This window comes from Citrus sinensis, chromosome 3 (assembly GCF_022201045.2).
Source record: "Citrus sinensis cultivar Valencia sweet orange chromosome 3, DVS_A1.0, whole genome shotgun sequence".
Lineage (NCBI taxonomy): Eukaryota > Viridiplantae > Streptophyta > Magnoliopsida > Sapindales > Rutaceae > Citrus > Citrus sinensis.
This window is the reverse complement of record NC_068558.1, coordinates 47,363,550-47,385,894: the sequence shown is the minus strand read 5'-3', so window position 1 is coordinate 47,385,894 and position 22,345 is coordinate 47,363,550. Positions and strand designations below refer to the sequence as shown.

At 33.1% G+C, this 22,345-nt stretch overlaps 3 protein-coding genes across 3 annotated transcripts; 1 reads left to right on the top strand and 2 right to left on the bottom strand.

Moving 5' to 3' along the window:
• The first annotated feature begins 1,763 nt into the window (after positions 1-1,763).
• LOC107178701 (transcription factor MYC2-like) lies at positions 1,764-3,798 on the top strand. Its single transcript, XM_015534207.3, has one exon. The coding sequence runs from the start codon at positions 2,036-2,038 to the stop codon at positions 3,581-3,583; it is 1,548 nt and encodes a 515-aa protein (XP_015389693.1). The 5' UTR covers positions 1,764-2,035; the 3' UTR covers positions 3,584-3,798.
• A 9,087-nt stretch (positions 3,799-12,885) lies between these two features.
• LOC102616160 (uncharacterized) lies at positions 12,886-14,450 on the bottom strand. The gene has a single exon (XM_006491284.4). It carries the CDS (start codon positions 14,008-14,010, stop codon positions 13,078-13,080), a length of 933 nt encoding a protein of 310 aa, XP_006491347.1. The 5' UTR covers positions 14,011-14,450; the 3' UTR covers positions 12,886-13,077.
• Positions 14,451-16,265: 1,815 nt separating this feature from the next.
• LOC102616744 (GRF1-interacting factor 3) lies at positions 16,266-20,263 on the bottom strand. The gene is made up of 5 exons (XM_006491286.4): positions 20,099-20,263; positions 19,872-19,971; positions 18,155-18,231; positions 17,019-17,103; positions 16,266-16,937 (listed from the first exon to the last, which is right to left on the bottom strand). Exons 2-5 carry the CDS (start codon positions 19,947-19,949, stop codon positions 16,542-16,544), a joined length of 636 nt encoding a protein of 211 aa, XP_006491349.1. The 5' UTR covers positions 19,950-19,971; positions 20,099-20,263; the 3' UTR covers positions 16,266-16,541.
• Between the last annotated feature and the right edge of the window lie 2,082 nt (positions 20,264-22,345).

Sequence of the window (22,345 nt, the reverse complement as noted above, 5' to 3'; positions counted from 1 at the left end):
GGTAGTGGACAGACGATTCACAGGCATCAGAAAAAGTAGAAAATGAAACACGAAAGCGACGAAATGTCTGACGTCAGCACATCGGGGGTGCGTTGATACATTTTTTTTTTTTAATCGGATCACCTATGTTACGTTTAACCGTAACATATACACACTTACAGTAACTATATTTATTGTAATTTATAATTAACAAAAACAATGTAAAAATGGGTGAAATGTAAGTGGATTACGTGGGGTTAATAATTTTTTTTACCTTATTTTTAATGGTTGTAAGGAACATTAAATATAATTTAAGAAGACTTCTTTTTTTTTTTTAATTTTGAGCATGTGGGATTTTATTTTATGGAGACACTAATTTTTATTTTTAATTATTTAATGTATTTAAATTTTGAGATATGGGTACTATAATTGAATTATTTTATGAGTAATAATAAAGTTACAACCATATTTTATAAACAAATATATATAAATTGATATGACATGAAGAGATTGATTGTATAAAATTATTATGGGCTCATATATAATTAAAAAAATTAATTATTATTCTTTTTCAGTCAATTTTTATGCCACAGTCAATGTACACACAGTAATACAAAATTATTTGTGATTGTGCCACTATTATTGTTTATTGTGGTATTCTTCAACTTTTTACTGCATATGTCAAGTGTTTTAAATCAATTATTTTATTTTATTTTTAAGTATTTAGGAGCAATGATATTTAGATAGAAAAATATGAGAGGACATTAGTAAAATCAATTGTAAAACAAAGTTATTTTACACGTAATTAAAAAATATCATTTAACACGATAATATAAGTTTATAGCACAATCGTTTGTATCAACACTTAATCAGCCGTTAATTTCTTTTATCATTTTTCTTAATTATAAAATATTGTACTTTTATAACTCAAAAAAAAATTAAAAATAGAGAAATTTACCTTTTTTAAAAAAAATAATAAATAACAAGTGTAGTCAAATACCAGTGATTGATTCAAGGGAAAGTGCAAAAGGTCACCCAGCAGGGCCCGAGGCTCGGAGGCATAGAGTTGCTAATCAATAGTCACTCAGGCTCGTCGCTATCGGTTCACGTGCTAGTGGTGACTGGTGGCCAACAGTGGCACAGTAAGTAAGCGAATTTGGACGGTCAGGTCCCACCAACACCAAACTTTACTTCTTCTCCTCACCAGTATTTATGGAATAATGTTATAACTGGAGATTTCGGACGTTATTAAAATATGAGATCTTTTATAATTTTTTTTTTTAATTTCAAATTCGAATAGATTTGATTTTTTTTAAAGTTTGGATAGATATAAATACAAATATATGAATAATATATATTTTTAATATCTGAATATAAATAATATTTTATTTTATTTTATTAATAAATAAATCTTAAATATAATTATTTGACATTTATATCTTTATAAATTAAAATAAAATAATAATTAAATTTTATAATTTAAAAAATAAATAAATATTATAGAGATAACTTCATAATATAATATTTACTTTACATTCAGATCTTTTTCTATTTAGATAAAATTTTACAAAAAATTATTTTTTTTATTCACATATAAATATAACATAAGTTACAAAAAAAATAAACAAAAAATTTTCTGAAAAAATCTAAAATTCATAAAATTTCAAACTTAAAAGATATTTAACAAACAACCCCAAAGAAGCCACCTTCACTCCACTTCCTTGATCAACACCTCATATCCTGATCTCTTTTTGTTCCGTTGTATTTGTTTCTACTGTAATTTCTATTTAGTTCTAATTAGGGTACAATCATAAGGCCCCCACGTAGCTGGTTCACTCTGTTCTGAGGCGAGTTATTTAATTATCAAAATTAATAGAGTATAATTAATTAATTAATTAATTATATTTAAACTTATATTCTACAGTAGTACTTCGTGTTCCTTAACAGCCCTCTATATTTATGCTCCCAGCACATCCACAAATTCTGTAATATGTTGGATACAAACCTTGTTTCACTACTTATTCCAGTGAAATTAATTAAACAAGGCTAGTCGGCCATGGAAGATCTAATAATATCTCCATCTTCATCTTCTTCTCTGGTATCTTTAACTCCAGAAACCCCACCACCAACACTACAACAAAGGCTTCAATTCATAGTGCAGAGCCAACCAGAGTGGTGGGCTTATGCCATTTTTTGGCAAACAATATCAAACGACGATAACGGCCAACTTTTCTTGGCTTGGGGAGATGGCCATTACCAAGGAACCAAAGACGCATCGCCAAGAGCAAGAATAAGCATGCCAGCGCCAGCACCAGGTGCAGCCTTAGATAATAACATGGAGAGAAAGAGGGCCATCAGCAGCATCAGGGGAATCCAACAATCATTCATGGGCCATGAGATGGATTTGTCCATGATGGACGGCGGTGATGTCACTGACACCGAATGGTTCTACGTGATGTCGCTCACGCGGTCTTTCGGTGCTGGGGTTGGCATTCCAGGCAGGGCTCAAAGCTCTGGTTCTTTGGTGTGGCTAACTGGCAGCCACGAATTGCAATTTTACAACTGCGAAAGAGCTAAAGAAGCACAATCGCATGGCATCGAGACTTTTGTTTGCATACCCACTTCTTGTGGTGTGCTTGAGTTGGGCTCCTCTGATTTGATCAGGGAGAACTGGGGTCTCGTCCACCAAGTCAAGTCTCTGTTCGGCTCCGATCTAATTACCAAACCACTGAATCCGAATCCCACCCCAGCTGCACCGCCGATGCACTTCCTCGACAGGAACATATCCTTTGCTGATATTGGGATCATAGCCGGAGTACAACAAGAACAAGAAGAAGAAGAAGAAGAAGAAGAAGAGCTGAGCCGGCCGGAAGAGGAAGACCAAAACAAGGTCAAGAAACCACGCAAAGATCAAGGCTGCACTGTTAAAAGTAGTACTGGACAATCATCTTATACAGTAGATTCTGAGCATTCGGATTCCGATTGCCCCTTGCCCCCGCCAGTGAATAATATTAGTGCTGTGGAGAAAAGAACGCCAAAGAAAAGGGGAAGAAAGCCAGGACTCGGCAGAGAGACGCCACTGAACCATGTTGAAGCTGAGCGGCAGAGGCGTGAGAAGCTGAACCACCGGTTCTATGCACTGCGAGCTGTGGTTCCAAATGTGTCAAGGATGGACAAAGCATCTTTGCTCTCTGATGCTGTGTCTTACATAAGGGAACTCAAGGTCAAGATTGATGATTTGGAGTCACAGCTGCTTCAAAGGGAGTCCAAGAAAGTGAAGCTGGAGATTTCTGATAATCATAGCACCACCACATCCGTGGACCAAGCTAGGCCTAGTTCCGCTGGTTCAGGCGGTGGGTTCAATCTTGAAGTTGAGACCAAGATTATGGGCAGTGATGCCATGATCAGAGTCCAATCTGAGAATGTGAACCATCCGGCTGCTAAGCTAATGAGTTCACTGCGTGACCTGGACTTGCAGTTGCATCATGCTAGCATGTCATGTGTTAATGATCTCATGCTTCAAGATATTGTGGTTAGGGTTCCTGATGGTTTGAGAACTGAAGATGCTCTCAGATCGGCTCTTCTTAGGAGACTAGATCAGTAAGATTGTTATGATCATGTATGTAATAGCTCAAATCATAGCACGAGTTGTGTTCTTTGGATGCTTTTATGTTTCTTTAATCATCTTTTCAGTTTTCTCCTCTCTTGGTTATTTCCACCTCTTGTAATTACGGAAATCGATCAGCTGTTTTATCTAAAGAATGTTGGGATCTTGAGCCTTAGCTAATAATACTACTGAGTTAAACTTTTGTTATGATATATATACGTGTTGTTTTAATTTCTTCCCCAAATTTATCTAGCACAGTAACTGGCCCTCGGTATATATAGATGTTGTGATCATTATTTGTGCACGTTTATATTAGACCAGTTATTCAATAAAGAAAACAAAACTTGTGGAAGGGCAATCCTCGAATGGGAAGGGATAATTTTCGTTCCCGAAATTATCCAATTTTGTCCCTCATGTTGTGGACATAATAAATTGATAAGAGGGTGCTTTTGGGACCTGGGAATCTGAAAAACTTGGACCACATAGTACGTGTACAGTAAAATATATTATTTAGGTCAGCAGTCAGCAGTGACAATTTTCCCATGTGCAATAATGAAAGGCTCGCCAGGGGGTGTTACAGACTTTTAGCGATGGCACAATCATGAAACCCAATGGGAACGTACCAGGTCATGCAGTTGGTAAATGAAATATCTCCTCACATCTATATTCCCAGTTCTTTTGTTTGTTGCGATTGTGGACAACCTGCAAATGAATGTCTCATTTACAACCCAACACCAGGCCAGTGGAATAATCGATGCTGGTTGACTGCGTGGACCAGATTCAGCAGAAGTAAAATGAACGAGTTGCAAAGGACCCTAGAATAATGAAATTACACGCAAAAATGGGGGCCAAATTTAAGAACACAGATAAAGTTTAAGGGCGTAGTCGGATTGTTTGTAGTGTAACTGTAGCCTCTATTAAAATTTAAATTTGATTCTTGGGGGTGGTAAGGGGTGTAAAAATTATATTTGAGTTTGCTCACCTCCTTTACCTTTTTAAAAAAAAAAATACAAATCAATACAAATAAAATATATAGTAAATTAGCTAATTTTTTCGACACGAACCAAAAATGGGGACAAAAATGATGTTTATTATACACGCTGCGTGTGTTAGACTTATTGATATTTTGTGCTCTAAAAACATGCCATAAAATAGTAATAATTTCTAAATTAGATGAAATTTATTCATTCATTATTTATTTCATCATACATTATAAGTCCTTATTTATAAAATATGTGATTTCTATATTGGGCATATGATGCTGATACAAAGATATAAATCACAAACTTTTTATAAATAAAAAATTTATTCATAGTTATGAATGAAATAGACATTTCATTATATAAGGTTGTAACTTTCTACTTTTATATTGAATGATTTTATTTTGATCATCAAAGTGGAGATTTCAAGTATAATAGTTAATATGTATATGTGATATGCATATTGAAAAAGACTATATTGAATTATGATTTGGTTTAACAAACGTTGTTGATTATAAAATCTCACGAGCTTTAATAAGCTTAATCGACCTTAATCTTGAATGGGCGATGAACTTGCATTCACGTACTATATATTTTGAGTTATCACAAAATGAGATCCATATAACAATCAATACCTCAATAGTTTAGAGATATGATTTAATGGATCATAAGAACATAAACTTACAAGATAAAATCTATACAAATGATGCTTACAAAACTAGTTGTGGCCGTTGTTTCTATAAATTGTTTATTGAATGATAATATTTGTTTATGATTTATTTGCAAATATAAATATATTAAAAGTGATCACTACAACAAATAGTAACTTAGGGATAAATATATAATTACATAGGCACGATATTTATCATGGCCTAACTTTAATTAAGAGTATCAAATAGAGATGAGAGATCAATTAAGTGGTTATTATTAGTCTAAGACCAAGCTTAGTTTTGATTAAAAAGAGTTCTAATTAATTGTGATTTTATTTATTGCATCCATCACCAGAGAGCAGCCTCAGGCTTTTAGTGAAATAACTTAGGTTAACTTAGTAGTTTTGGTGTGTCATGAGATGATGTGCATTAACTATTAAGGTAGAAAGCTCATGAGTCTACGGTCCCTCCACTAATTCAATTGTTAGTCAAACTCTGACTCTAATATTTAATTGCCTATATGAAGAAAAGGAAATTAGAACATAACTAATATTTATATGCAAAGATTTTTCTCTTAAAAGAGAGAGAGAGAGAGAGAGAGAAAGAGAGAGAGAGAGAGAATGTTATAAGATTGTCCTCTTTTATACAAAAATTAGGATTTAATGTGTGCCCACACTTGTGAGAGAGATAATTGAGGATAATAGAGAAGACTATAATCATATTCTACAAATCCTAGCAATTGTGGTGAAAAATATTAGAAACGATGAGGTAATATCATTGTGCATGAAAGCTAGGTCATACAACAAAATAACCAAAGGAAAAAAAAAAAAAAAGAGTAAATGTGAAAACATTAACGATTTCGTTTCTTTTAGATAAATTATATGCCCGGGATAATGGTCGAATATTCCTTCAAATGTCGCGAAATAATTAAGAAACACAAAATGAAAGTGAATATTCCAACTTAAATGATAATGGTGAAGTTAAGGAAGAAAACGATTCTTAAATTTTGGCGTTTTCGAATGATTTTTAGCTTTGTTGTTTTGTTATTGTTACGTCGGGTGTGAAACGATGGAGTCATGGAGCTAGCTAATTTATTTGTCTTGCTTTCAGATAATTGCTTCAATTTTTATCATTTTTAAAAAATTTCAAATTACTCTTAATTTTTATTCAAAAACTAAGAAAAAAAAACGAGAGTGATTGATTTTTTTTTTGTCTTCTTAAAAAAAATAAATTAAAATTTTTAAAAATAAAGGCAGAATTTAAAAATAGTCAAATTTTTAAGAAAATAATCCAAAATTAACCCTTTATAAAAATCAAAATGACCATATTATTAATTATTTTTATGTCCAAACAAGAGACTTTATGCATATGGCAGTTAAAACAAAAGAACCACTGTTGAGTTATCATAAGAAAATGTTTTATACAACGCTTATAAAATCCCTCAAAAGCTAAGCAGGGGTAATAAAGTAAAAGTAACATACATGCTACAGTGTTGGACGACAGTGACAAGCAATGGTAGTAAACTGGTGTGTCTTTGAAAATGTCTAAGCGAGACACGTCAGCGCTTAGCTCATCCGCGTTCTTCTTTATTTTTGTTTGACGTTAATGTTTCAAACTAATTTTATACAATCAACGTTAATTCGATTTCCCTGTGTATTGTGTGCGCGGGGTTGACAACGCCATTAGATCCTGAGCATTTTTTTAATTATTATTATTTTCTTTTTCTGTTAAAAAAAAAAAAAAAAAAAAACTTATTGTGACGCATTACACTACAATTGTTTGTAGAATAGAAGAATGCACGTGCAAGGAAAAAAAAAAAGTGATACAAAAAAATTTTCCAATTCGCACACGATTAATTTAAAGAATATGACGGAGACATGATGGGCAATAACCAATTTTTTTTTTTGGGTAATTTTTGAAAACCTCCCCTGAGGTTTGCCCTTGTTACACTTAGAGTGAATGTATGCATATATTGACATATAGCACCCCTGACCGTGTATCAGTGTTAGACTGTCGTTTGCTCTGTTACCGAAAGTACAATAATGCCCTTCACTGCACAGTTCAATAACTGACAATACTTGCAGCAACGTGGAGTTGCAGACTTGACGATGCTTCTTGCATTGCAGAAGATAACAAAACAGAAGCTTTTAACTTAATTAAAAGGCCTGGTGAATCAAGATTTTGACATGATTTTGTGAGGATCTTAGGGTTTGATTGAAAGAACTGTGCAACACCGTTTGCAACACACACGCAACGTTCACAGCACACCCTCTCTCGCTCTCCCTCACAGCTCATGCCACTAATCTCACCAAGCCACCAATCTCCCATTCTTCCTCACCATGCTTCGTCGACAGCTCTCACTCTCTTTCCCCTCCAAATCCAACAGTTGTGGGTCACGGGTCACACTCTCTTTCTCCCCTCGGATCTCCAAATCTAACACAAAACGCACGGTTCACTCTCTCTCCCCCCTTCAATTCCAGCCGCCGTGGGTCACTCTCTCCCCCCTCCAATTCCAGCAGCCGTGGGTCACTCTCTCTCCCCTCCAAATCTAGTAGCCGTGGCCCGTGGGTCAAATTTGTGGAGGTAATTTGCCCCCGAGGTTCCACTTGAAGGAGCAAAGAATCTCATTTTTGTTGAAAGAATAAAAAAGGGAGTAAATTTAGGAGAAAGAGAAGAACCTGGAAAACACTCGGCCACAGTCAGAAGAATGGCCTCTAGTACCACAATTTTTTAGATGTGCTTTATAATTAGATTGAACAGCATATAAAAACCACCTCTCATCTGGATTTATGCGTGTGTGCGTATCAAACAAAAAACGGAAAAACAAAAATTAAAACTTGCAATTCGCCTTAAAAGAATTGAACCCATATACAAAAGAAAATTGAAAAAGAAAGCTACATGGGGTGCCTGCTGGTTTTCTTTCTCTTTTGTTATGAATAACTAGTGCACCATTTTCTAAGGAGGTGAAAGAATCATAAGAAGAAGAAGCATTAATACTGATGTTATTTTTTAACATGGGGTTAGAATTTCTGTTGACTAGCAAAGCAATACGACAAACTGGTGGTGATGCAGGAATAGTGGCCTTTGTTTTTCAGCTTTACTGATCAAAGAACGAAATGGGTGGAGAGGAAGGGGGGGAAAGAGAAAGAAAATAAGAATTTTTTTTTTTCCTTTTCTGCCTCCAAATTCTTTTGAGAGAGAGAGAGAATAAGAATGAAGACATGGAGAGGAAGCAAAAGCTATTGCGTTCTTTCTGGAGTCAGCCTCTTTATTTTTGCAATTACGTTATTGCCCTTAACAACTAAACGGCACTCTAACGCTCATACACGGTCAGGGGTGCTATATGTCAATAAATGCATACATTCTCTTTAAGTGTAGCAAGGACAAACCTCAGGGGAGGTTTCCAAAAATTACCCTTTTTTTTTTTTCCTTTCCTATTTTATGGTCCTGGGTTTAAGACATTTGGCTTTGAGTGAAACAGAAAGCTCAAAAGAAACTTAATTAATAGTTAATAGTGGATTTCCAATCATGGATTTATGGTTTTATTAAAAGTTAGGAATAAGATAAAATATAAAAAAATATAAAATTTAATATATTATAACATAAAATATAATGCATTAGAATATATTTTAATATAATTAAGGATTCCAGATTGAAACATTTCTATGGTAGTTAATAAATAAGAATCATTATTTAGTAATGTATGAGATAAGTTAAAACAAAAAAAAGAAAAATATATATATTAAGATATTATAGAATAAAATATATTAGTTTATTATCTTTAAATTATTTCTTACTTTATTAAAGGATAGAATTTTTTTATTAAAAAATAACTCAACATGTAATAACTTAAAAATCAAAAGCCAAGAAGCTGGAGGTGGCCTTGTTTTTTTTAATTTCCGTCTTTAGAGCATGTTTTTAACACTAGGCAATGTTATTTTATCACGCGTCACGGCGGCGTCACTACCATTTTGAAATATTTACAGACTTTGTATGATAAATCTGGTATAAAAGGACCAATGCAATGAACCAAGTATTTTGTCACATGGTCCATATTTTTCTACGTAACCATATGGTTCATAACTGACACGTCACAGAATGTATTTTCTAAATAAAAACAAAAAATGTACATTTCATTCAAATGCAAATAATGACCGTATAGCTTGTAGTTAAACACCACCACCCACAACGTAGATAATATCACAATCATTCGATACATTGAACAATTACACATATATTTTAAAAATATCTCAAAATACTCATACAATTAAATATAGGGTAAATGCTCTTTTAATCTCTATATTTTGAGTTAAGTGTTTGTTTAATCTTTATATTTTAAAAAATGACTCTAAGGCACTCTCTGCTGTTAACTATGTTATATTTTTGTCCTTATTATTCCTTACTTTTATAATAATATCTTTGCAAGAATATTCTTAGTGACACTAATGAAAAGAAAAAAAAATGTCAATTTACTAAATTAACACTAAAATAAAAATAAAAATTAAACTAAATTTCTCATTATTATTTTACTTTTAAGGTTAATTTACTAACTTTAGTTTTTTTTTTATAGAGATTTACTATCAAGCGAGTAGAGTATTTAAATGTAGCTTTAACTTGGCTAGTATTAAATTTTTTATGAATAATTATTAAAAGATTGTTGCAAGGGTTTAAAAAATACTAGTTCTTTTAAACTAACAATTATTAATCAATTTGTTAATTAACTTTTTCATGAATGAATTAACTAATGCTCTCAAGATTGTAGGAAGAGTATTATTATTGTAACGATAAAGGAAAAATAAGAGCGTCAAATATTTAACAAAAGATGTGTCTTGATGTATTTTTCAAAATATAAAGACTAAATGAATACTTAATTCAAAATACAGTGACCAAAAGAGTACTTACGTGTTAAATATATTATATTCTTACATTTATTTTTTTTCCTTTCTTTTTACAATGATACCTTTCTAATAAAATTATTGAAATTAATTAATTTTATCTATTAAAAAAATAATCTAACAAATTACCCAATAATTATTTATTAGTAAATTAATATTTGAAGCAGATGAAAATAAATGAGTGCACTTCAGGTTTACTCAAAGATGCCTCCATCTAGATTACACAACATTTTCAAGCTTCATATGCTAAAACAAGACAATCATCCTCGTGTCTAAAGAAGGAGGAGGCGGCTAAAGGGCAAAAAAAAAAAAAAAAAAAAAAACGTTTTCCTCCGGAGATAAGGATAGAGAAAGAAGAAATAGGAAAGTGTTTGGGTTGCAGAGGATTTTTCGAGAGACAGAGACAGAGAAGGGACGTTGACAAATTTAATTAATAGAACGTGGACGTTGATGACCACGTTATCCAATCCAACGAACATTGCTTATTAATTGTGGCCATGATAATTTTATGAATACAAGTAAGAAAACAACAACACTTAAAAGGATTGTTTGGTCCCAGAATTGTAATTATCGTAGGATTACAAATTCGCTTTAAAAAACAAACAAATAGTAAAACTATGACAACTATTAACTTTTGCTGTACCAGACGTTGCTTTAATAATATTATAGAAATTTGTTTCTTCCATAACCTGGCTTATAAGTTTGTTGGGTCCCTTGGCTTTGTTTGTGTGGAATCAAGAACCTCGGTTGAAACAAAAGAAAGAACAAAATCAAAGCGATCCGAGTAGATGATATTAAAACCAGCGCTGGGTTTTCATACTTTCATGATTGGGAGGTATGAAAGTAATATGGGGTGAGCGCATACAACAAATCTAATCTGACAAAACAGGCCTTAGAAAAAATAGATGCTTAAATACAAGACCGTGGCCAATGTAGAGTTACTTTATCACAGAGTATTGATGATGATGACCGTCAGATCATGATAATAATTATAAATTTAATATTTATTTTTATAATTTGATATTCATTGTAACAGTTCTAACATAACCAAATTCTAAATACAATATTTCGATTTCCTATACACCCCCACCTTTGCTGAGGTAAACGCTTATACCTTAACGCTAAAAAATGAAAAATGAAAAATTGGCGGGTGTTTGAGAATATGTACGGATGTTCATAGGAAACTCTAAGTGATGTGTACAACCGTACAAGCCCCGTCTATACTTTTCCCAGACTCACTCTGGGTACGAAAGCCCAAAAATGAACCAACTCTGGATTTGCTCAATAAGGCCCGTCGTTTCTATGTTGGACTATTGGCACCCCTTTCAAAATCTCATAAGCCTCTTTTATTTATTTACCCTATTAAAATGTTTAATAACAACATAATACGACCGTTAATAACAAAACAACCTTAATAAAACTTATTTATCATAAACTCCGTCCTTTCCTTTTTTTTTTTTTTTGGTATTGTTTAAACTTCATAATTGTAAACTAAAAAAAAAAAAATGCTCATATCAGTGTTCAAAAATCATGAAAGAAATTTTTTTTTTTTCATGATGTCTCTCTCTATTTACATGATTATCTTACCCTCAACTTTTTTACTGATATGTTGGGCTTCTGGTACTTGGTGTTAATAGTTGTTAAGAAAAGAAAAGAAAAATTATGAGTCTAGTTTTTAATAAAAGGGAGCGTGGGTTAATTAGAAATCATTCTTTTTATGTAATTTTATTAAAAGTAAAAAGATTGTAAAATATCTAAAAAGTTTTTAAGAGATTTCTAAAAAGGTGTCAGTAGTCCAACTTTTTATTTTTCATTTTTCTTCATATCGAAGGATACTAAAACCAAAACTGTAATAAGTTCAGGCCTTTGGTGTATGCCACGGGCTGGACTGGTCATTAGTTTACATCTTTGAAAATCATGGACTTCTTCATCATATCGCCATCCACCTGTCACATGAGCATTAAAGATTTACTAGTGGAATATACTTCTCCGTCTCAAACTCCTAGAAAAGTCTCAACGAAATAGAGGACTGAAAGACATTTGACAATTGACAATTTGTCTTTGTTAACTTATTCACATGTCAGCATCTAATTAATTAAATTGAACGAAAATGCAGTTGAATGCGGAATTTTTCGTCATTCACTACGTTTCCATATTTATTTTTGCAATAATATTGTATTTATTTAGTTAGAACACTTATGGTGTATTTATTTATGGGTTTAAAAAATTAGAATGAAGGAATGAGAATTAAATTATTAATATTTATCATTATTATTATTTATTAAAAATAATAATAACAATAATTAATAATAACTAAAATAATAAAGTTAATAAAATTTAATAATAATAATAATAACAACAACAAAAACAATAATGATAATATTGTTAATAATGATAAATTAATTACTATTAATATGGGTATTTTGGTAAATTAATTATCATTCTCATCCCTTATTCCTATTTATTTTGCCAAGTAAACACATCAATGACATTTCAGCACATTCACATTCTTATTTATTTTTGCCAAGTAAATATTGAAATCTCATTTTCATTCGTCATTCTCATTCCAACCAATTCTCATTCTCAGCCCATTCTCATTTTACTCTATTTCTATTCTCATGAAGTAAACACACAATTAAATTTATATCTTAATTGATGTAATAAATAACTTACTATTATTATATAATTAATTCAAGTGATGAATAATTTTTTAAATTTTTTTATTCAAATAATAAATCTCTATTTATGATACACCAATTAAAATACAAACAGACTAAATATTCCAAGTAAATAAAAATAATATCACTCTTACTTTTCAAGAGTTGTTATCTCATAACCAGCAAACAGACGGCAACAACCAATAACGGATCAAGCAACCCTTTTTTTTCTGGGGGGTGTAATTTTGAGTATCACATGACGGGACGGGAGATGACAGGTATACACGAGATACATATGTGAAAAAAAATCTAAGCATTAACAGCAGAGTGGATGACCCAGTGCTGCCCATCAATTTGAACTTTCAGACCGTTAATCTTAGCAAACAAATTTACCGCTCTCCTTACGCCTCTGTTATCCGCAGCAGTAAAATAATCGTGGCCAAAAATTACCCCACCGGGTCTCAAGATCCGCCAAGCCCGGTTGATATCCGCCCAGGCCGAGTTAAAGTCATGGCCCGCGTCAATTTCTATCAAATCACCCACCACTCCCCACTCACAAAGTTTGGTTAAAGCCGAGCCGCTGGAAAACGGCACGGGCAAAACCGAATCGATGGCGTTTTGGTAAATTACATTCTGCAGGAACTGGAAATAAAGTAAAACGTTGCCGTTTACCATCGGAATTTCCTTGAATTTATCGCGAAACCCAGGCCAGCCACGGAAGTCGTCGATACAGAGAATCTGAGAATCGAGTCCCAATTGGCGGGTCAAGTTGGCCATGTGAAGAGCTGAGGCGCCGAGGAAGGACCCTACTTCGATGATGACACGCGGCCTGACTTTATCAATGAGGTTTCCGAAAACGGCACCGTAGGAGCCCCACCCCTTGATGCGACGCCGGCGAAGTAGGTGACTAATATGCGGCGGCGGGAAATTGACGTAAGGGGAGGTGCCGTTGAAGATTCGGTCAATGATGGTTTGACGGACGAGTTGAGGAGGAACTGAGTCGGCGGCGCAGCGAGTCGTGACTCGGAAGTTGTCTAGTAGACTTGGAGGAAGCTGGATGGTTGAATTTGAAGTGGCTGTGGCTGTGGCTGTGGCTGCACCTGCACCGGCACGTGGACGTGATGGTGGTGGTGGTGGTGGTGTGTGGGGTTTTGGGGAGGATAGGTAACCCAGGGCGTAGGATAGCAGGAGGAGGATAATATACGCCGTTGGGTTATTGAAGAGTTTCTTGGTTATGTACATGTTTACTTTGTGGTGGAAGCGGTGGTGGTCTTCTTTTGCTCACATGTTTTGTCGTTTATTTGGTGAATTCTTGATTGTTAAGACTAACTAATTACTTGATACATACGGTTGATTTAAAGAGAACAACATCAAGTAATCAACTACCAGCGGTGACTAACAATATACAATTATCTTTTCCACAATTCTATCTGTGTTTTAATAATAACAACTACAATAATAATATTAAGGTATGCTTATGAAACGACTGTCGACTAGGACTACAAAACTACCGAGAAAAAAAATGGTGATGATGGTTAGTGTTTGTGAGAAGGAAAGAGGATGGATCTGCTTCTGCTGTGTGGGGTGAGTTAGTAGAAATTGCGTGTTTACTACACGGATGATCATGAAAAGACTCGAAAACTTGTTGATTACGATTTCAGAGGCATTGTAAAATACGGGTTGAGTTTTACAATTCAGCTCAAACCTTTCCCAACCTTTGATTGGAATGAAATGGTATAAGCTATGATGTATTGATGAGGGAGATTATAGTCTATTATATATATATATATATATATATATATATAAATATATAAGAGGTATTACATACATGTGTGTGTGTGTGTGTGTGCATTTTACAAAATTATAATGTAATTAGTAATTGCATATATTATATATGCATTGACCGGTTATAGTACCTATAATATACTCTATAATGTATCATTCGTTATTGTCAACATGACCTGATCTCATTTCATCTTTATTAGTATTTCATCACATATTTTACAATCTAATTATGAGAGACTGTCAGTTCTCCCGTACTGAAATCAATATATAATATTAACCTTCTACTAATTTCATAATACCCAATAACCCCTAACATCATAACTTTATTGTATTATCTTTATTTTCAAATACACTTTTATTCATATTGATTGTAAATTAAATAATTCATATAAATTGAAATTAAAATATAATGATTTAATTACTAAAATAAAAAAAATATAAATTTCAGTACGAATAAAAAATTAATAATAAGACTTTTTTTTATTTTAGTTTTTTAAAACTTTTTTAATAAAAAACTGTTATTTTATTATTCATAAACTAAAATATCATCCAAATGACAAACTTACCCCCTCTTTTCCCTTAATTTTTTTTTTATTAAGAAAATTTTTAGACATTATAAAAACAGTAGAAAATAAATAATATATATTGATTTTAGTAGAAAGAGAGACCAACAAACTCCTCTACTGAAGATGACAACTTCAAGTCATATAATTGTGTACTAATACAACATTATTCGAAGCAATCGGTTACTTAGCAACTTCAAGTCACTATTGAAGCAATCGTGTTTATCTTTTTCCCAGTGAACGGAGGATATTCTATATTACATACAGTTCGGATCATACGAAACGGAGTTTTATATACGTATATTTTGCGACAACCTATCAACGTTGACTACGAATTTTATTTACTTATTAGATTCGAAAATTTGTTTAAACGATCAATACTATTAGACGACTTCAAACTTACTCTTAGGCTTGTTAATTTTTATTTCTGTTATGACTCGGAACTTTAATGTAATTTTGTAGTCCAGAGATTCCTTGCAATGTCACTCTCTCTTCTTTTTTAGATGCCGATGGAGATGTCTTTCTAGCTGCTTCTTTCTTCTACTTTTTCTATTTCTCTCATCTCTTTCTTCAAGTTCTTCTCATACCAATTTCTCAATAATTCTGTTTTCCTAATTCAAGATAACTTCAAAATCTGTAGTTTTTAACTACCCACCCCAAAACTCAGAAGAAAGCACTAACTTTACTTAACATACCAATTTTATATTAATTTGGAACATATATATATATATATATATATATATATATATATACGTCACCATCAGTAATTGGTAAGTCTATGTCATTTTTCCCATTCCCTTTACCCAGCTTCCTGTTCCTGATTGAAATTGGAATCAGAGGATAACCACTTACCACAACAACAGTCGAGAGGACGCCAACTTCCTCTTCATAAACGCACCACGAAACTAAACACAAAGACACAGCTCATGCTTGTTTGACCTACTTGTCAACTACCCTGTGGCCCCGTCTGCCGTAATTGTGATTCACAGACTTTTAAGGCGCCCATTTAAATACAATCTCCCAACGAAAAGTTCAGTTGGATAATCACACTGCCAAACATTCAGTCTGAGACTTTTTGTGATGTGCCAGACTGTCAATTTCTACCTCTGCTGGGAATCTCATGACACAGCCACCAATCAAAATCATGCGTTCTGAAACAAAAAGCATGCATTTCAACTTGTTACTAAATGACAGACATGGGAGGCATCCAAGCAAACCGACTGCCACTGTTTCACCACTTGTTTGAGATTTGTATATCAGCATGCCAAGACTAACAACAAAACTTACCTACCTAATCTGTTAGATTTAAAGCGCAACAAAAAACTTCCAATCCTAAGCTCCATCTATGAAAAAGCACGAGAACATTACTATTGTTATAAGCATCTACTATGAACAGTCAAAGGCATCCAAGCACACTGGGCCATGTCACTTTGCCTCCTCTCCATCCCCACCATGCCCACCAGCCGAACTGCCCTGGCCATCAGCACCAGTAGTCCCAGCCTCCGAGGCATCTTGCTTATTTCCACCACGTATGTCACCTGGGCCTGATGCTGAAGGGGGTCCTCCACTGCTGCCACCTCCAAGAGAGCTTTCAGCATGCATGGGATGCATACCATTGTTAGTGGCACCCGGTCTCATTCCCATTTGTGCTTGCATGGCTTGATGTTGGTGTAGCTGCTGTTGAGGATCCTGTAGTTGATGAGGGTTATTGAATTGTAATGGCATCTTTTGGGGAAAGATTCCTTGTTGCTGAGCCATTGCTGCCGCCTGAGGATGTTGCATGTAATACCCACTAGCTTGCATTGCAGGATGTGGAGCCATCTACAAAGTTTAAATGCAAAAATGAGTAAACAGTTTCAAGGTGGATGAATTAACAAAAGAGCCCTCAAGTTCCTTGCCCACCTGAGGAGGCATTGTTGGTGCTTGTGGTTGTGCATCAGCAATTGCAGCTAAATACATTAAATTCTTTTGAAGCTGAGCTTGATAGCTGAATCAACAAATTTTTACAAGTACACAATATTGATGGCAATTGGCAAACACATAAGCCAGCAAACGAACATGGTTAGATAAGGACAGGTGTTTTATTATAACAATAAAGAACAATTCCAATCAGCAAATTCCTAAAAACTTTATAGCAGAAGAAAATCATTATATCTTCGGACAAAAAGCGACAACTGACTTCTTTTTGGCTTCTTTTATTCACATCTTAAGTTTCATTTATTATAACGGTATAAAACAATTCCAATCAGCAATTTCTAAAAACTTTTTAGCAGAAGAAAATCATTATATCTTTGGACAACAAGCAACAACTGACTTCTTTTTGGCTTCTATTATTCACATCTTAAGTTTCATCTTTATCCCAGACCCATTATCACTTCATTTTGGCCCTCAATCAACTCATATTGCTTAGAGCCCACAAATAAAATTATATAGCTCCTCAATGAAAAGAAAACACAAAGATGGATAATATCTTTCATCTTTGTGTTTTTTTTTTAAGCAATTTCAAATATAAGGGTTCAAAAACCTAAGTTCTTGTATACATCATTCATCCTCTTTGAAATGACACTGTTAAAGCTAGCTTCAGCAAATGACCAATAGGAAGAGCTGAAAATAAATGTGAGATTGGACTCCTGACACCTTTCCACCTGATTCATAGCATCAGTAATTATATGATGCCAATCATTTAAAATATAGACTTCAAATGAAAGGAGCAAGTGGGATATTACACAGGCAAAAGATTGTGCAGCATTTAAATTTATTGTTAAGTACACAAATACGGGTCAGAAACAATATTTACCATAGGTCCAGCGTTAACATGGAATAATTTATAAATTTTATGATTTCCAGGCGATCATGCATTCATCTCAAATTTGTCAAGAGCACCACCAGAAAAAAAAAATATTCTGCTGGCTTGACAGAATTGTAAATCAAAATGCACACATGGATAATCAAAAACTAGCAATCCAGCTTCCTCTTATTTTTGGTTAAGGGAGGTGGGGAAAAAAGAGAGAGAGAGAGAAGGTTGATAAGTGACTTACTGGGCACATTCTGTAAGCTTTCCAAGATTTTGATTGTCCAAAATTGCCAAAATCAACTTTTTGTTCTCATCAAGGTACTGCATCAAGCATTGAAAAAATATGAATCAAACCTCTAATATGAGGTTGTAAAAAGGTAGGGCTGGCAAAAAGTGAAACTGCAGCAATAGATCTTTGATGAAAAATGGGAACAGACATTCAAACTTCTTTGAAAATTACATAAAACAGCAAAGGACGCAAAATCAAAGATACACACTTCATTCCAGGAACCAGCTGACGAGCCATCCCATTCCCATAATTTGAAAAAATATCCTCAGAAGGCTAGCAAAAGTCATCTCAACTATTCCCCCACCATGGGCATGCAAGGAAGGCTCTGTCCTTCAGAAAAGAACCATCACACTCTCAAAAGAAATCTGCTAGCTTAGACGAAATTTGACAGCTACAAGAAACAGAGTGCATCCACGTGTCAAACAACCACAGTTACATGCGACCCTGAAGACCTTTTAGTTCTACACTTGCAATGCTACCAGAAATCTGCCAACATTGTAATGCATTGATAAATGCATAGATGACAGATACTGCAGTGGGTCTTTGAGGTTAAGTCATCCAGATCTTCAAACATCAACACCATGTATCATCATCATTCCCATAGGGTAAAGTCCATTTCTAAGGAACAAGGGATGATTTTAAAGAAACGTAAGAGAAATGAAATCTCCTTTCTTCATTTCTCTCATTTTCCAAAATGGGAAGTGGTAGGTAGGATAAGACCTATTCACAGGATCACACTTGGATATATACAATCATGCACGTGATACAACACCACGTGTTTATTGCAGATCGAGTCGCCTCTGCCTATGAAATCACATGAGGCCCACCAGCCCCACTGCAGGAATCATCGTTGAAGACCTTTAACAACAGAATCCATATAATCAGATGCCGCTGTAACAGCTGCCAAACAGATTTTGGAGGCTGCCCGGACTTCTAAATTTGTGACATTGGTGCACAGAAAGATGTCGTATGGGAAAATCACACACCCGCAGGGTGAAAAAAAAAAACAAACAAGTGCAAATACATTTATTGTGTTCTTTATCCCATACTAAATACTGCCATTCATCACCAGACACCATCCTATATGATATGGCACACATAAGTACACGACAAAAGGGAATACGCCAATAATAGCCAGCAATTGTGACACATAAAATTAAACACTCTATGACAACATTAACTACATTCCTTCTTTCAAGAATAGTTTGCAAAATAGTTGGTTATCTAGACCGATCAGCCACTGAAATCATAAATCTTTAAATTGATCCTCCAAATCTTCTTTTTCCTTTTTTTAACTCACCATAAGCACAGCCAAATCCAGGTAAGTCACTAACAAAATGTTATACACAGAGAAGAACTTGCATATAGCGAAAAGGCAATTTACCAGCATAATAAAATAACCAGATATTCTTCTATACTCAAACCACTAATCGCTTATGAAGATTATAAAAGTTTGTTTAATATCAATATTTTCCACTAAATTGGATTGACAAAATTGGCTAAGCAACAAGTTCAGAGCACCCACTTTCTTTAATAGAGAGTCATGTTTAACAAGACTATCACTTCAACCAAATCACCAAAAGCAACTCCTCCAGCTCACTAATATCACACACGAGATATATGTTTATTTTGTGAGAAGCAAATAAACAAACAAAGAGAGAAGAGATTCTACCTTTTGAATCTGCTCTGTGGTGATGTTGGTGGGTGGAAATGAAGGCATAACAGGGATCATTTGCGGTGGCTGCTGCATCTTGTAACAAAAACCCTAAACCCTAAACACACCGGTAAAATAGACAAAAAAAGAAGAAGAAAACACTATTAAACTTCCCCAAATCAACAAAACCCTAAAACAGACAGAAAATGAGAAAAGCATGAGAGAGAGAGAGAGAGAGAGAGTACCTGAAAGTAAGTGAAGAAGGTAAAGAGATCTTTTAGATGTCGACGAGGTCTTCTGGAATTTAAGAGGAAGTCGAGAGAGTAATTTAATTTTATAAAGTAATCTTATAATGTCTCACCGAAACATAAAACAATGCTAGATTCGGTCTGTCTCAGCCCTTAAAGACAAAACTAGGGCCGTTTTAATTTAACACCCCCCAGCCTTGTTGTTTATTTGTTTCGCACGCACGAATGCGGTGTGATCATGTGTCAGTCAGTCGCTTAAGGGCTTCTTGGGCTTTACGTGGGCAATTGACAGCTTGCTCGCGGTACGAATCCTCTAGATGCTTATGAGTGTAATCTTCTTGCAAGGGCCTTCAAATGAGTTCAGGCTGTTCAGCTGTACTGTATACACCATGCACATCCTATGTTATAGATTTTTTTTTTTTTAATTTAAAAAAATAAAATTTACAAACGATTAATATAATACTAATGCACATTTTACAGAGTCAGTTCCCTATTGTTTCAATAAATAAAATAAATCTTTGATTGTTGGTTTAGATATCTATATGATGATAAATTAAATTAAAGTTTCGATCAGTTTTAATTATTTTTGGGATTCGAAACAAATATATATATATATATATATATATATATATATATATATATATATATATATATATATGAAAAAAGATATAAGACATGTAACTCATACTTTACAATGGTACGTAACATTGTTGAATTTTATTTTTTTTCTAAATCTTTATAATTTATAACTTCATTAGCTCAAATTAAGAAGATAACCTTTCTCTATAATGACAATGTTTAGATAATTCTTATTTCATATGATCGTCAATATATTTAATAGCTCGTATATGATAAACCCTAAATCCCCTAATGGTAACTTTTTTCTTTTTCCTCTTTTCTTCCGTAATCTATAATGAAGATGCTAAATTGACATTATCTCAAATTATTGAACAAAATCAGAAAGTAAATTTTTTAATTATGTTACTTTATATATCAATAATTATAATGCTAATAAGGGCATTATTTGAAAATGAAATTATTAAGTTATATACACGTAGGATTATTTTATAAAATCATTTCCCCCATTTTATGGCGGTGGAAGAAAGTCCCACAAAATCTCAATAAAAAGTTTTCAATAGATGTAGAAGAGACAGAAGAAATTTGGATTTTCCATAAGATTATCTTATGACAGAGAAGTTGAATTTTGAGAAAAAAATTATAATTAATTGTTTTTTAAGTTATAATTAATTGTGGTTGAATCTTCATATATCTTTTAATTTGTACTATTGACTTTTTGCTTGAGTTTTTTTTTTTTTTTTTTTTTGCTTGAGTGTTAAGATAAAATCAGATGGGCTGTCTTAGGAATTGTTATTTATTATAAAATTATTTATTAAAAAAAAAAAGACTCTAGGTTTAGCAATAACTATGACTGACCTCAATTCTCAATTAAAATTGTTATTAGGATTTCTTTATGATGCTCTATGTGCTTTCACAACACGATAATAATGTTATTGTGGACCTTAGATTTAAGTGTTTTAATCTTAACAATTCATTTAATTTGATTGATAAATAAATAATAATAATCATGTAAGAGCATCACCAAAAAACTTTTCAAATAAGAATTTATTACTTATTTGAAGAGTTACATCAACATTTAAGGTTTCAAAAAACACTCCAATTAAGATTTTTCAAATAAGAAATGATTCCCTCTCTTTAAATTTGAAGAGTTACTTTCTCCCTCTTCAATTTATATTTTATTACTTTTTGTTGAAGAAAAAGAGAAATGTGATTTAATTACTATTGACTTTTCCTTTAAAAAAATAATTATTTAATTAAAATAATATTAACTCATTTCTATTTAAAGAGTATTTTGGAGAACAATATACTTTTTCACTCATTTATTTGTCACATAGGTAAGTAAATGAATATTTGAAGAGTAAAATTTATAGAGTCTTTTGGAGATGCTCTAACACATGACTTTCATTGCAGGTAAATGTAAGTTTTTTTTAAATTTTAAATAAATAAAATTAGTTTTGAGGTTTTATCACCAAATAGGCAAAATTAAATGAAAATTATTTTTGAATTCTTTTTTTTTTTTTATTCAATTGGGAAGTAGATAAAACATTCTCAGTCGTTACTTTTGCCCTCTTTTGGTACTATTTTTGTACTGCCACAAAATTAATATTAACTTTGTGGCTTATTTAAACTACTATGATATTCTATTCACATATAGCACCAAAAAAT

What these genes read in the sequence shown, in the direction of transcription:
- LOC107178701 (XM_015534207.3), top strand. Translation starts at nt 2,036, where the DNA reads ATGGAAGATCTAATAATATCTCCATCTTCATCTTCTTCTCTGGTATCT.
- LOC102616160 (XM_006491284.4), bottom strand. Translation starts at nt 14,010, where the DNA reads ATGTACATAACCAAGAAACTCTTCAATAACCCAACGGCGTATATTATC.
- LOC102616744 (XM_006491286.4), bottom strand. Translation starts at nt 19,949, where the DNA reads ATGCAGCAGCCACCGCAAATGATCCCTGTTATGCCTTCATTTCCACCC. An exon ending in CCACAGAGCAGATTCAAAAG is followed by an intron (nt 18,232 to 19,871) that starts GTAGAATCTCTT and finishes TGCTTGATGCAG; the next exon opens with TACCTTGATGAGAACAAAAA. An exon ending in CACCAACAATGCCTCCTCAG is followed by an intron (nt 16,938 to 17,018) that starts GTGGGCAAGGAA and finishes TAAACTTTGTAG; the next exon opens with ATGGCTCCACATCCTGCAAT.